The sequence below is a fragment of the Elephas maximus genome, chromosome 19 (assembly GCF_024166365.1).
Source record: "Elephas maximus indicus isolate mEleMax1 chromosome 19, mEleMax1 primary haplotype, whole genome shotgun sequence".
NCBI classification, from domain to species: Eukaryota; Metazoa; Chordata; class Mammalia; order Proboscidea; family Elephantidae; genus Elephas; species Elephas maximus.
This window is the reverse complement of record NC_064837.1, coordinates 52,248,953-52,263,093: the sequence shown is the minus strand read 5'-3', so window position 1 is coordinate 52,263,093 and position 14,141 is coordinate 52,248,953. Positions and strand designations below refer to the sequence as shown.

General features: G+C 37.5%; 1 protein-coding gene across 2 annotated transcripts in view; it reads left to right on the top strand.

Moving 5' to 3' along the window:
- NSF (N-ethylmaleimide sensitive factor, vesicle fusing ATPase) overlaps nucleotides 1–14,141 on the top strand; it is a 158,888-nt gene that overhangs the window by 93,600 nt on the left and 51,147 nt on the right. For both annotated transcript variants that reach the window (XM_049859000.1, XM_049858999.1), the window contains exons 10-12: nucleotides 2,631–2,796; nucleotides 3,605–3,679; nucleotides 3,891–4,078. In XM_049859000.1, coding sequence (XP_049714957.1) covers nucleotides 2,631–2,796; nucleotides 3,605–3,679; nucleotides 3,891–4,078 — 429 coding nt within the window. The remainder of the gene's footprint in view (nucleotides 1–2,630; nucleotides 2,797–3,604; nucleotides 3,680–3,890; nucleotides 4,079–14,141) is intronic.

Here is a 14,141-nt window from a genome sequence, read left to right as displayed (position 1 = left end):
GTCCTTGTGATGCATCAGTCTTCCTTTGGTCTGGGAGCATCTCAGCTCAGGAACCTGAGGTCCAAAGGATGCACTCTACTCTCAGTGCTGCTTTCTTGGTGGTATGAAATCCCCAATTCTCTGCTTACTTCACTTTCCTTTTATCTCTTAAGAGATGAAAGGTGGTGCAGGCCAAAACCCAGGGAAACTCCGTTTATATCGGATCAGGGATGTGACCTGGTAAGGCTGTTACAATCCCACCCTAATCCTCTTTAATATAAAATTACAATCACAAAATGGAGGACAACCACAGAATAGTGGGAATCATGGCCTAACCAAGTTAATACACACATTTTTGGGGGGACATAATTCAATCCATGACAGCTGCTAACTGAAAGGTTGGTGGTTCGAACCCACCACTGGCTTCTCAGGAGAAAAGACCTGGTGATCTGCTCGCATAAAGATTACAGCCTAGGAAACTCTATGGGGCAGTTCTCCTCTGTCACATGGGGTCCCTGTCAGTTGGAATCAACTTGATGGCACACAATAACTTATTTTCCTTAAGAAGACGGACTATGCTATAATAATGTTAGTACTTTCTAAGCTAATTTAGAGATATAGTCTAATTTCAATCAAAATTTGGATTGCTTTTTACTTTTCATTTTTTGTTTTTAGTAGATGGAGGTTGTTTTTACTGCGATAGAATGATTTTAATGTTCACCTGAAAGTAACCAAACCAACTAAACCCACTGCCGTCAAGTTGATTCTGACTCATAGCAACCCTATAGGACGGAGTAGAACTGCCCCATAGGGATTCCAAGGCTGCCACATCTTCTCCTGCAGAGCAGCTGGTGAGCTTGAACATGACCTTTCAGTTAGCCAAGCACTTTAACCACTGTGCCACCTGGGCTCCTCTGGAAGTAAACACAGTTGAAAGTACCCAAGACAATTATGAAAAAGAAGGATAATATGTGGAGGGAAAAGCTTGCCCTACCAAATATTAAAATATACTACAAAGATTAAAAAACAGAACGAATTGGTTGCTGTCGAGTGGATTCCAACTCATAGTGACCCTGTAAGAGTAGAACTGCCCCATGGTGTTTCCAAGGAGTACCTAGCTGGTCGATTTGAAATGCTGACCTTTTGATTAGCAGCCAAGCTCTTAGCCACTGGGCCACCAGGGCTCCACTACAAAGATGAGGAGATTAAAATATGTATGATCTCACGGAATAGAGTAAAAATAGACAGCCTATAATAATCACGTATTTTATAATTAAAAACGACCAAAAAAAACAATTTTAAATTATTTTCAAAGAACTGGCCATGCTCAAGAGAATGCAAGATACAATGAAATTCTGATTTTTTAATTAATATAAATTTAAAATATAGAATTAAATCCACAGGGTGTTAACAGCATATATCTCCAGATGATATAATTTATTTTTGTTTTATGATTTTTACTCATTTCACATCTACTACTTTTTACAATAAAAGGGAAAAAATCTCTCATAAAAAAAAAAATCATACTTCGCCGGAGACTTAATCTCATTATGCCCATCATTTAATTTTATATGTAATCATGGAAACCCTGGTGGTATAGTGCTTAAGAGCTACGTCTGCTAACCAGAAGGTCAGCAGTTCAAATCCACGAGCCGTTCCTTGGAAACTATGGGGCAGTTCCACTCTGGCCTGTGGGGTCACTATGAGTTGGACTCAACCTGACAGCAATGGGTTTGGGGTGTTTTTTTTGGTATATGTTGTTAAATTTAGGTTGAGTTCATTCTCTCTGTTTTGGCTTTTTTTTTTTTTTTTTTTTTTTTTAACCTCTAATGTTCTTTTTTGTTTAAAAAAAGGAGAAGAAAAGAGAATTTCTGGAGTGCACTTCTCCGTTTGGTCCCTAATAGGAGACTAAATTATTTAAATGCAAGTTGTTAGAAGATCCATGTTAATATAACCTAATGAATTATTAGCATCTAAAAGTATTTGCATCTTTTAAAGATTTAAAATATATAACCTGATTACTTTTAATGATGACTGTATTTCCAATAAACAAAAACAGAAATTGCTACACAGAAGAAATGAGACTTCCTTGACCATGTTCTCACTTTATTGTTAAGTAGTCAATTTTCATGTCATGTCAGTGAATATGAATCCTTTCTCTATTTGCCCAATTCCCACCCAGCGTCTAGGTAGAGTTAATGCTTAGCTATATCCTATGACAAAACAAACATTAAATTTTCTGCTTCTGGGACAATCCTCTCATCAAAACTTAGGGAAAATGAGATGGACAGGCCACACACTGAGGAAATGCATCTGATAAATATGAGAGTTCTTCTTTCAAACAGTGAGATATAGAAATGGCGAAAATTAACATTTACTTATTTAATGGACTATTCACTTTCCTCAGATACAGTGTGTATTTTTGTCTGATGGCTGTTAAATATGAGGTCCGGAATGCCTATTCAGTTTGCAGAATTCTGAGAATGCAGTTCTAGCGCCTTTAAGAGGACAACCATGATTATACTTGCTACATTTATTAGTCAAAATGGAGCAAAGTCAATCTGTTGAAAGTTTTGTTTTGCTTTTTTGATTAGTTTGTTTAATGATAACATTCAAGTTTTGACCTTTCATATAATTTCCTCCCTTAATAGCTTGGTGCTAACAGTGGTTTGCACATCATCATCTTTGATGAAATCGATGCCATCTGCAAGCAAAGAGGGAGCATGGCTGGCAGCACAGGAGTTCATGACACTGTTGTCAACCAGTTACTGTCCAAAATTGATGGGGTGGAGCAACTGAACAACATCCTAGTCATTGGTATGTTTACTGAAAAAAATAAAAGTACTGTGGTTTTAAAAACATGAGATACATAGGTTCTGAATTAAGACCTGTATAGGTTGTTATTATACTCTTTTTCCAGTGTTTCAAATTAGAATCAAGTGATACTGAAGAATTTGGCTATTTTAAGGTCTAGACTCAATAGAATGAATAAAAGATGGACTTTAGTGACGCACGAGTTTATGCTTATAGTGCACCAGAGGTGAAAGGCAGTAAAGTGTAATTAATGAATGCAGTGATTTTCAAACTAGGTCCTAAAGGCCTCCATCCTCAGAGGTGCTTCCAGGTCAGTGAGGGCCAGGGAGTGCCCTTCAGATCCTGTATCCCTGTTATAACTTCTTTTAACTGTTTTATGTACCAAGGTTCTTCTTAAGGTTATTTTTGAAAAAGAACTGTACTTTTATGAAGGTCAAAAACTGCTGGCCTGGTAGGAAGGAAAGGGACTTTGGAGTTAGACAGTTTATGTTCACATTGTTCTCTACCATTTTGTCAAGTTACTTACTGTCTCTGAACCTTAAATTTTCTTTCTAAATATTTGAAGTTTTCGTTGCAGTCCTATTCCACTGGCATGTACAACAGTGAAATACTAGATAATTTTCATTAGAATAGGTCAAGAAGCAATGATATTTTTATTTGAAATTAATTTGGTTTTCTATTTGACTCTTATAAAATGTGATCTTAGCTTGTCAGGGAAATTACTGTCCTTACATATCATAAAGAAAATTTTTCATTTATTTTTGAACCCTGATAATTTGTCTTTTTTTTTTTCCCCAACATCTGTGTCCAGGAATGACCAACAGACCAGATCTGATAGATGAGGCTCTCCTTCGACCTGGAAGGCTGGAAGTTAAGATGGAGATAGGTAAGCAGACCTGTCACTGATCAGAGACACTGACCATTTAGCAGGAGCAAAGTCATATACTTTTGTTATAAAAGTTGTTTGTTAAAAAGGTGGATGTCATGAGAAGCAGATATTTACATGCTTATGTACCTGTAAGAAAAACATTTGGATTATAATGCTGATGATGCTTTTGAAACTAGGAAAATGTCTGTTATATTTTTTGTTTTTTCAGGCTTACCGGATGAGAAAGGTCGACTACAGATCCTTCACATCCACACAGCAAGGATGAGAGGACATCACTTACTCTCTGCTGATGTAGATATTAAAGAACTGGCCGTGGAGACCAAGAATTTCAGCGGTGCTGAGCTGGAGGGTCTGGTGCGAGCAGCACAGTCCACTGCCATGAATAGACACATAAAGGTCAGTGAAAACAACCCAGTAGATCAGCGGTTTGCAGCCCTATAAATACCACACTGGCATTCTGCCTCTTTCCTTTCAAGCATGCCAAGGGCTAGGTAATGCTGACTTTTGATGGAGAAGAGAGATGGTAAAAGGAATAGGAATTAATTGTCAAGTGCAAATCCTCAGAGTAGCAGAAGGGAAGATCATGGTAGCATTGGCCCCATGGTAACCACTGGCCCATCTACCTTAGGTTGCCACCATCTGACAGATATGTGAAGATGAAGACTTGTGTTGAATTGTAACGTGTCATAGGAAGTTAGATTTTTTACATACTAGAACTGTGAGAGTTGCTTCATCCAGCAAATATATTGAATATCTGCTTTTTTGAGGTTGTAATCTGGAGACACAAAGATAAATACAACATAGCTTCTTCCCTCAAGTAGTTCAGAGTCAGGGAAGCAGGCATGATAGCAAATTAGTACAATCAGTGATTGATACTATTGTAGAAATATGTTCCAGGGTACTTTCATTTTGATGTGAGTAAGGGCCTGTTCTTGAGCCTTTACCACCCACTCTCCTCTTGAGGTTTTAGTTACCGCTTGGAGATGGATGACTCCCAGGTTATGTCTCATTTGTTGAAAGTGTCTGCCTCCCATTTTCAGACTCATAGTAGATACTTCTACCTGGATTTTATCAAGTCTCAAATTTAATATTCCATACCAAATACACTGTCTTTTTTCCTACTTTCCTTCTACTCCTATTTCCCTGCTTATCCTGATTTCCCAAGCTTAAGACTTCAGGATTATCTTTATTCCTGCCACTCTTCTGTGTCCTACATCAGGTCTTTGCCGGATTTTGTTGGTTCTATCTCGGCAATATTTTTCAGCCCTCACTGCCGATACCCACCTTCTGTTTGATTAACCTCCTTTCTGAAAAAAAGGAGATTAATACTGTTCTCTGTTCAAAAACTTTCATACTATTCTGTTCAGAACCTTTCCATGAGTCCCCATTGTCTGCAGAACAAAGTACACGCTTCTCAACTTGGGCTTGAAGGCCCTCTAGATCGGACCCTAAACTGGCCTTTCCAGATGTATTCCTAATTATTCTCCATACACTTCAGCCAAACTGAAATACTCACCAGTCATCAGACATTATTTTTCCACTTCTCTGCTTTTGTTCTTCTTAACTTCATTGAAAACCTTTACCCTCCATGTTTACTATCTTTTCAATATCTGGTTCATATGCTACCACCTTCCTCAAATCTTTTCTGATTCTCCCTTTCCAGAATGATGTACTTCTTCATTCTTGAAATATTCATGTGTCGTTTATGGTACCTTCAGTTGACCTTGGTGCACAATAGATTTATTCAACATCTACTACATAATGGCCAGACACTGTGCTAGGAGTTAATGCTACAACTGCAAAGAAGTAAATTGCCTGCCCTTGAGCAGCTCACGGTTGAATCCTCCACATGCAACAATAGACAGTATCTGCAAGTTAAGAAAGTAGAAAGGTGTCAGATGTGGTCAGCTTGAAGGATGCAGGCAACCTTCACAGAGGAGTTTTCTGGGTAGGTGTGAGTGTCTCTTGGTGGAGTAGGGCATTTTTAGGATCCCTGGGTGGCACAAACAGTTAAGCACTTGACTATTAGCTGAAAGGTTGGTGGTTCAAATCCATCCAGAGGCACCTCATAAGACAGTCCTGGCAATATGATTCTGTCTTAGTCGTCTAGTGCTGCTATAACAGAAATATCACAGGTGGATGGCCTTAACAAAGAGAAATTTATCCTCTCACACTCTAGTAGGCTACAAGTCCAAATTCAAGGCTTCAGCTCCAGGGGAAGGCTTTCTCTCTCTTTCGGCTCTGGGGGAAGGTCCTTGTCATCAATCTTCCCTTGGTCTGGGAGCATCTCAGCGCAGGAACCTCAGGTGCAAAGGATGTGCTCTGCTCCCAGCCCTGCTTTCTTGGTGGTATGAGGCCCCCAACTCTTTGCTTGCTTCCCTTTTCTTTTATCTCTTGAGAGATAAAAGGTGGTACAGGCCACACCCCAGGGAAATTCCATTTACATTGGATCAGAAACGTGACCTGAGCAAAGGTGTTATGTCCCACCCTAATCCTCTTTAACCACAGGCAGAGATTATGGTTTATAACACATAGGAAGATCACAAAATGGAGGACAGCCACACAATACTGGAAATCATGGCCTAACCAAGTTGATACATATTTTTGAGGGACACAGTTCAATCCATGACAGTTTCTAAAAGGTCACAACCTTGAAAACCCTATGGAGAGTTCTACTCTGCACACGGGGGTCATATGGGGTCACCATGAGTTGGAATGAACTCAATAGCAACTAACAACAACGATAGGGCATATGCAAAGGAACAGAGACAAAATAGGATGGTGTGTTAGGGAAGTTTAGTATTGCTTCCGCATAAAAGGTAAGGGAGAAGAGGTAGAGACATTGTGAGAGAGAAGTCAGGAGACTAAAGCAGGGGATGGAGCACAAAGAGTCTCTTACACTGTGCTAAGAAGTATGGACTTTTTTTCTATAAGTAGTGCTAAGCCATTGAAGAATTTTAAGAATAGCAGTGGCATAGTGTTAAAATGTAAGATCACTCCAGCACCTGTGTCTAGTAGAGTATTTAGGGGAGTGGAGTTTGGCGACACAAGACAAGAGAGAGGAACTTTTATAACAGTTCAGGCAAGGGATACTAAAATCCTGAACAGTTAGGATGAGTATATTTGAGTACATCCTATCAATGATTCTAGACCAACAGTTGGCTCCTGGACCAAATCTAGCCCACCACCTGTTCTTGTAAATAAAACTTTATTGGAACACAACCACACTCATCCATTTATGTATTGTCTGTGACTGCTTTTGTGCTACAGTGGCAGAACTAAATATTTGCAACAGAGATTACATGGCCCACAAGGCCTAAAATATCTACTATCTGGCCCTTTATAGAAAAAATAGGCAACCCCTGTTCTAGACTTTAAGTTTGTATCTTATTTATCTCTAGATCTCCCGCAGTACCCCAAATAGATCTAAGTACTGAGCACACTGTAGATGTTCAGTAATTTTTTTTTTTAGTTGTGGCAAAATATGTATAACAAAACACTTGCCATTTCAACCATTTTTATGTGTACGATTTAGTGGCATTAATTATATTCACCATGTTGTGGAACCATCGCCACTATCTATTTCCAGTTTTTTTTTTTTCTTCATCCTTAATAGAAACTCAGTGCCTCTAAAACAAGAGCTCCCCTTTCCCTTCTGCCACCTGCCCCTGGTAACCACTAGTAAATTTTGGTCTTTATACATTTGTCTGGAGCCATGGTGGCGAAGTGGTTAAGAGCTCAGGCTGCTAACTAAAAGGTCAGCAGTTTGAATCCACCAGCCATTCCTTGGAAACCCCATGGGGCAGTTCTACTCTTGTCTTCTAGGGTCACTATGAGTTGGAATCTACTTGATGACACACACAACAACATGCATTTGTCTAGTTTAGATATTTCATGTGAGTGGGATCATACAATATTTACCCTTTTGTGTCTAATTTTAACATTTATCAGAGCTTCATTCCTCTTTATGGCAGAGTAATATTCCATTGTATGTGTGCACCACATTTTGTTTATCCATTCATCTGTTAATAGATGCTTAGGCTGTATCCACCTTTTGGCAATTGTGAATAATGCTGCAGTGGACATCGGTGTACAAGTATCTGTTTGAGTTCCTGCTTTCAAGTCTTTTGGGTATATACCTAGGAATGGAATTGCTAATACAGTAATTCTGTTTAACTTTTTGAAGAACCGTCAAACCGTTTTCCCCAGCAGCTACACCATTCTACAATCTCACCAGCAATGGACAAGGTTCCATTTTTTCCATAACCTTGCCGACATTGTTTTCCATTTTTCTGATGATAATCATTCTAGTGGGGATAAAGTGGTTTCTCATCGTGGTGTAGATTTCCCTAATGACTAATGACTTTGAGCATCTTTTCATGTGCTTATTTATTGGCCATTTATATGTACTCTTTGGTAAAATGTCTATTCTAAAGCCCTTTGCCCATTTTTTTATTGGGTTGTTGTCTTTTTGTTGTAGCAATTCTTTTATATATTCTAGATATTAAACCCTTATCAGATATATGATTCCCAAATATGTTCGTCCATCCTGTAGGTTGTCTCTTCACTTTGTTCATAAAATCCTTTGATGCACAAATTTTTTAAATTTTGATGAAGCCTATTTTTTAATTTTGTCCTTTTTTGCCCATGCTTTTGGTGTCATATCTAAGAATCCATTGTCAAAAACTAGGTCCCAAAACATTACCCCTATACTTTGTTCTAAGAGTTTTATGATTTTAGTGGTAAATATTTTTTTAATGAGTAAACTGATATATGTATTCTGACTCAAACTCTATCCATAAGCCACAATTTCCCTACATAATAGAAGTGAATTTGTTCTAGCTCAAGAATGCCTAAGGTTTGGACAGGGTGGGAATACAATATTGGATACTTTATAGAATGGATCCAGTCATCCATTTAGCACCTATTTTTTCATTCTTCCACCATGGTGTAAGAAATATTCTAGTAAGAAGAGACAGTGACCTCAAGAAAAATTGTGTGAATGATGTGATAATTGCCCCCCGCCCCATGCTGATCGTTCATTTCAAGCCGCATGAATGCTTCTTGGCATAATCTACAGTAACTAGTTTACTAGTAACCATAGGTTTCTCATATGCACTGGTCACTGTATTTTTTTTTATTTAGTCATTTATGTCGCTCTAAGCCATTATCTCACTAAGAAATATGCTTTCTTCAAGCCCGTATTGGTTGTGTTTATCTACATATAAGACAATGAGGAATGGCGGAAAGATTATAGATCTCATAGTCGGAAGGTGTGGCTATGCATTACAGTTCTTTCACTTTTTTGTTTCTGACCTGTCAAGGGGAAATACCACCTATCTCGCCAGGTTTTTGTGAGGATGAAATCAAATAATGGATGTTGAAGTGCCTCATAAACTATATAAATGCTAGTTTTTATGTCCATTATTGTTGTTATTGGCTGATTTGTAAGGGTGCCATATACATCTTTTCTAATAGCTGGGTTTCTGGTTTTTGTTGACTGTATGCAGTTAATTTTTTTTTTAACTGTAAAGCTAAAATTTTTGTTACCATTGTATAAAATGTTATCCTTCAATTTTGAAAGTATGAAGTAGTACAAATAGTTGACAGTATTTCTCTCACTTTTCCATGTGGTTGAATTCACCTTGATTTAAGCTTCAGGTGATCCATATTCTTTTGTGATTAACTCTCTTTGTACCAAACAGCTTTTAATTTTTTACATTATCTGTGCACTTTCTGGAAACCCTGGTGCTGTAGTGGTTAAGCGCTACCACTGCTAACCAAAAGCTCGGCAATTCAAATCCACCAGACGCTCCTTGGAAACTCTATGGGGCAGTTCTACTCTGACCTATAGGGTTGCTGTCAGTCAAAATCTACTTGACAGCAATGGGTTTTTTTGTTTTTTGTTTTTTTTGTTTTTTTAATGGACTATCTGGAGCCCTGGAGGTACAGTAGTTAAGAGCTATAGCTGCAAACCAAAAAGTTGGCAGTTCAAATCTACCAGCTGCTCCTTGGAAACCCTATGGAGCAGTTCTACTCTGTCCTATAGGGTCACTGTGAGTCAGAATTGACTTGACAGCAACAGGTTTGGTTGTTTTATTTTATTTTTTTAGATGGACCGTCTAGTGTAAGACACTATGTAGGCAGTTTAGGGAAAAGAAAGATGTGTAAAGACACTAACCTTACATCCAAAGGAGAAATATTATGAATAATTATTTTTTTCTGCATTTAAAAAAAAAACTGCATTGTCAAGTGGTTTTTAAAGTTTCCCAACAAGTAAAACTCCTCAGCTAAACAAAAGATAGACTATCTTAGTCTTATTGCTGTAGATTGTTCATAGCTTTAGTAGTAGTGATTGATGAATAAACGTTTAATTTGAAACTTAAAGTTGGTATAGCACTTTAAAACATCCACATCATTCAACTCCTTGTTATGATGTCCTTTCTTTGTTTTTAAAAAGCCATTACTAGTTTTGCTTCTTTTTCAAAAGATTTAGACCAAAACAAAGTCAGGTGGACTAAGCAAGGCTTCCCTATTAAATGTTTTTTTTTTTTTTTTCTGAAACAAATGGAGCAAATCTAGTCACAAAGGCCTGATGTTCATGTCATATGAACTTGAACCCATGTTGGTGGTCAACTAAAATTCATGTGACATTTGGTGGTTTTTATCTTGAAAGGAATTTCTGCTTCAGGTATAGAAGGTTCATAACCCAAATTTCTTCTGTTCTCTCATCTGCTGTAAAGAAAAAGTTAAGGAGACATACACACTTACACACCAGCTTACAACTGAACCAAAACTCTGAATTATGTCTACAGAATTTCAATAAAATTATTTCTCATTTTCTGTTGGATTTTCTATTGATTAAGGCCATTCTGCCCTTAATTTAAGAGGAATGATAAGAGCTTTGAAAGGTCACATTTAAAAGGTTATGAATTTAAGGGTGACCACTTGATATTTGCTGGTGTTGAAATACAAGTTTATTAGTTTCTGCAGGTATAAGCTGAAAGATGCTGCCTCTTTTCTATTGATTAGCTGTTATAAATAAAATGCAGGAAAAAATTCTCACTAATTCAGACAAATGCGAAAGTTTTTCTGAATGAGTAAAAGTTCAGAATTGTAGAATTTTTTTTTAATAGGATTTCACTACTTTTGATAAAATAGTAAAAATTGTCTCAGTCCTTAGAAAATTTATTTTAATGAACAGGTAGAAATAGTTGTCAGTTGGAATATTGACTATCTGCAATTAGGTAACTTCTAAAATTCCTGGAGTGCCTGAAAACAAGTCGCTTTAAAATACCTCTCCCCCAGCCGTCTTAATTTACTTTTAATTCCTTGGGTGACTCTTTTTTCAATAGTTAGTAAGAAGACAAGTTCCTCACCAGCTTCAGTCCTGAAATTTGTCTTTTTTTTTTGGTGAATGCTTAAAGATGGGTAATATTCTTCCTTCATATTACTATGTTTCTGTCATTTGGATTCAGTTTTACTATAAGAACAAATTAAAATACAAAATATAGTAAAAAAGGTAAGGCTGTATAGGGAGGAGACATTTAAAATGAGGCTGATAGCTTCTTTGGCATCTTAATATCATTCTGTCAGGGTGTACTTTACTTTCACGTGAGTTTACTTCCTAGAATATGTCAGATATGTCAGACAGTTTAAATCAGCATTAAAACCCTTATTAAGGGTACCGAGGAAGGAAATTCTCTATTGACCCTTAATGGATGAAATGCGGTAATATATGTGAACATACCTTATACTATGTAAACCATATATATACTTTTTACTTATTTATATGTTGTTGTTCTGTGCCGTGGAGTCAATTCCAACTCACAGCAACCTAATGTGACAGAGAGAACTCCTCCATAGGGTTTCCTAGGCTGTAATCTTTACAGGAGCAGATCGCCAGGTCTTTTCTCCCACGGAATCACTGGTGGGTTTGGACCTCCACCCTTTCGGTTAGCAGCCAAGTGCTTAACCATTGCCCCACCAGAGCTTCCTCTTATTTATATGGACAACGGTGTATATATATACAATATATATACTGTTACTATGAGTCAGAACCGACTCAACAGCACCTTAACAACAGCAACAAAAAACCAAACCCACTATTGTCGAGTCGATTCCGACTCATAGTGACACTGTAGGGTGGCGTAGAACTGCCCCATAGGGTTTCTAAGGAGCACCTGGTGGATTTGAACTGCTGACCTTTTGGTTAGCAACCGTAGCTCTTAACCACTACACCACCAGCGTTTTCCACCTAAGAACAACAACGTATATACAGTGGCGTCTACTTCCGACAAATCAGCCATTGAAAATCCTACAGAGCATAGTTGTGCTTTGACACTTGTGGGGTCGCCATGAGTTGAAATCAACTCGATGGCAACTGGTTTATATATGTACTGTATAAACTATCCTTTATACTATATGAACACATTTTATACTTACGCGCTATAAAGCATTGTATAGATTTGTATATTCTGAACTGGGTATCGTAATTCTTTCATAGAGTTGCCTGTTTCCTGTGACATCATTTCCTTTTTTTTTAACCTGGAAATGTGAACTGAATGTGATTAATATTTATCAAATGCCTAATATGTACCAATGAAAACCTTATTAATTTAAATGCTAACTGTTCTATTTATTTAAGTAGAATATTTATCTATTTAAATGTTACTTGTTTCTTTCTCTGTTTTTAAAAGTACAGAAGTCATACATGAATACATTCTCTTTATAAAAGAGTCAAAGATGCAAAAATATGTAGGGAAAAGTGAGAAAGGCCATCTCTAGCATCACTTCTCTTTTGCTCCCCAGAGATAACCAACATTTGGGATATACCTTTGTAGTTTATTTTCTCTATGTACATGTACATATGTACTTTAAAAAAAAACAAAACATTAATGGGATTATGCTACATATATTGTACTGCAACTTGCACTTTTTACTTGACAATATGTCTTAGATAGGTTTCCATATCAGTACATGTAAATCTCCTTCATTATTTTGGACAAATGTACAGCATTCGAGAATAGTATTACGTAATTTAAAATATAAGATCCACAAGAGTAGGGACCTTGTGTGTTTTATTCACTGCTATGTCTCATTGCTTAGAATGGTGCTTGGTACATTGTAGGTGCTCAGTAAATTTAATGAATGATTTATTTAATGTATAGATTATTTCTGGTTGTGACGAGTAAAATAATCCTGCTACGAAAATGCTTGCAGATGCCTCCCTGTGTACACGTGGAAATCTTTTTCTAGGGTAGATATCCAGGTGTATTTTTGGAGACGTGATTTCATTGTCTTCTAGTTTCTGGTATTGCCTGTGAGAGGTATCACGCCAATTTAATCTGGTTTCTTTGCAGGTAACCTGTTTTTGTCTCCCAGAAAGGTTCTAGGACTTTCTCTTCATCTTTGGTGGTCTGAAAGTTTACAACAGTATGTCTAGACAGATGTGGGTTTCTTTTCATTTATCCTAATCAGCACTCATTGGACTCTTTATAAACGGCAAAGACACACTTTTCTTCGGCTGTGGAAAATATTTTTCTCTTCTCTTACTGTTTTTCTCTGTCATTCTTTCTTTTCTGTCCTTCTGAGACTCTTGTTAGATCAGTATTGCAGCTCCTGGATGTATCTTCCATGCCTGTTAACCTTCTTGTCTCACTTTCTGTCATTTCATGGGATTCGGGGCAGGGAGGGAGATGAATAAATGTGTTCAGCTGGCCATCTTGATCCAATTTCTTGACATAGTTCTTTCTATCCCGTGAGGCCAACTTAAAAAAGAAAAAAGAAAAAAAATACCTGTCATTTTATCTGTTTCAGCAGTCTGTTCCTAAAGGAACACGACTCATATTTTATAATAATCAATGGAAGATTAAAATTTAACACGTTTTAGTTTTATAGCCTTTTTTTTAAGAGACCTTTTTTTTTTTTTTAATCCACGATACCAGTTTAAAAAGCAGACTCTTGCCTTATGCTATTGGTAGTGAGCCCAGTCACATTAAAAAATGTATTGGTATCTCAGCCAGTCATCAGGTCCGGGCAGCCCCAAATGCAGATGAAGGCCTTGATGCATCTCCAGATGTCTGCTTTAAGTATTAGCTCCAGGTGCAGTAAGCAGAATATTTGGAGCTGGGCATATAGATTCTCAGGCAAAGTATGAGTACAGATCGAAGTGTTAGGGCCTTGGTCTTCTAGAGGAATGGTTTTCAAACGTGGTTGAGCATCAGAATCACTTGTGTGGCACTTTGTAAAAATATACGTGCCTGGGCATTGCTGGACCTGTTAAATCAAAACCTGAGGGAGTGGCTGGACTTCTGTATTTTCTAAAGGCTCTGGAGGTTATCCTGATGTGCAGCCAAGGTTGAGGACCACTGTTCTTAAAGACCCTCTCTACATATTTCCTCCTACTCATGCCTCATTTTTTATAAATAGCTACATAGTCTTCTTTGGTACAGCGGAG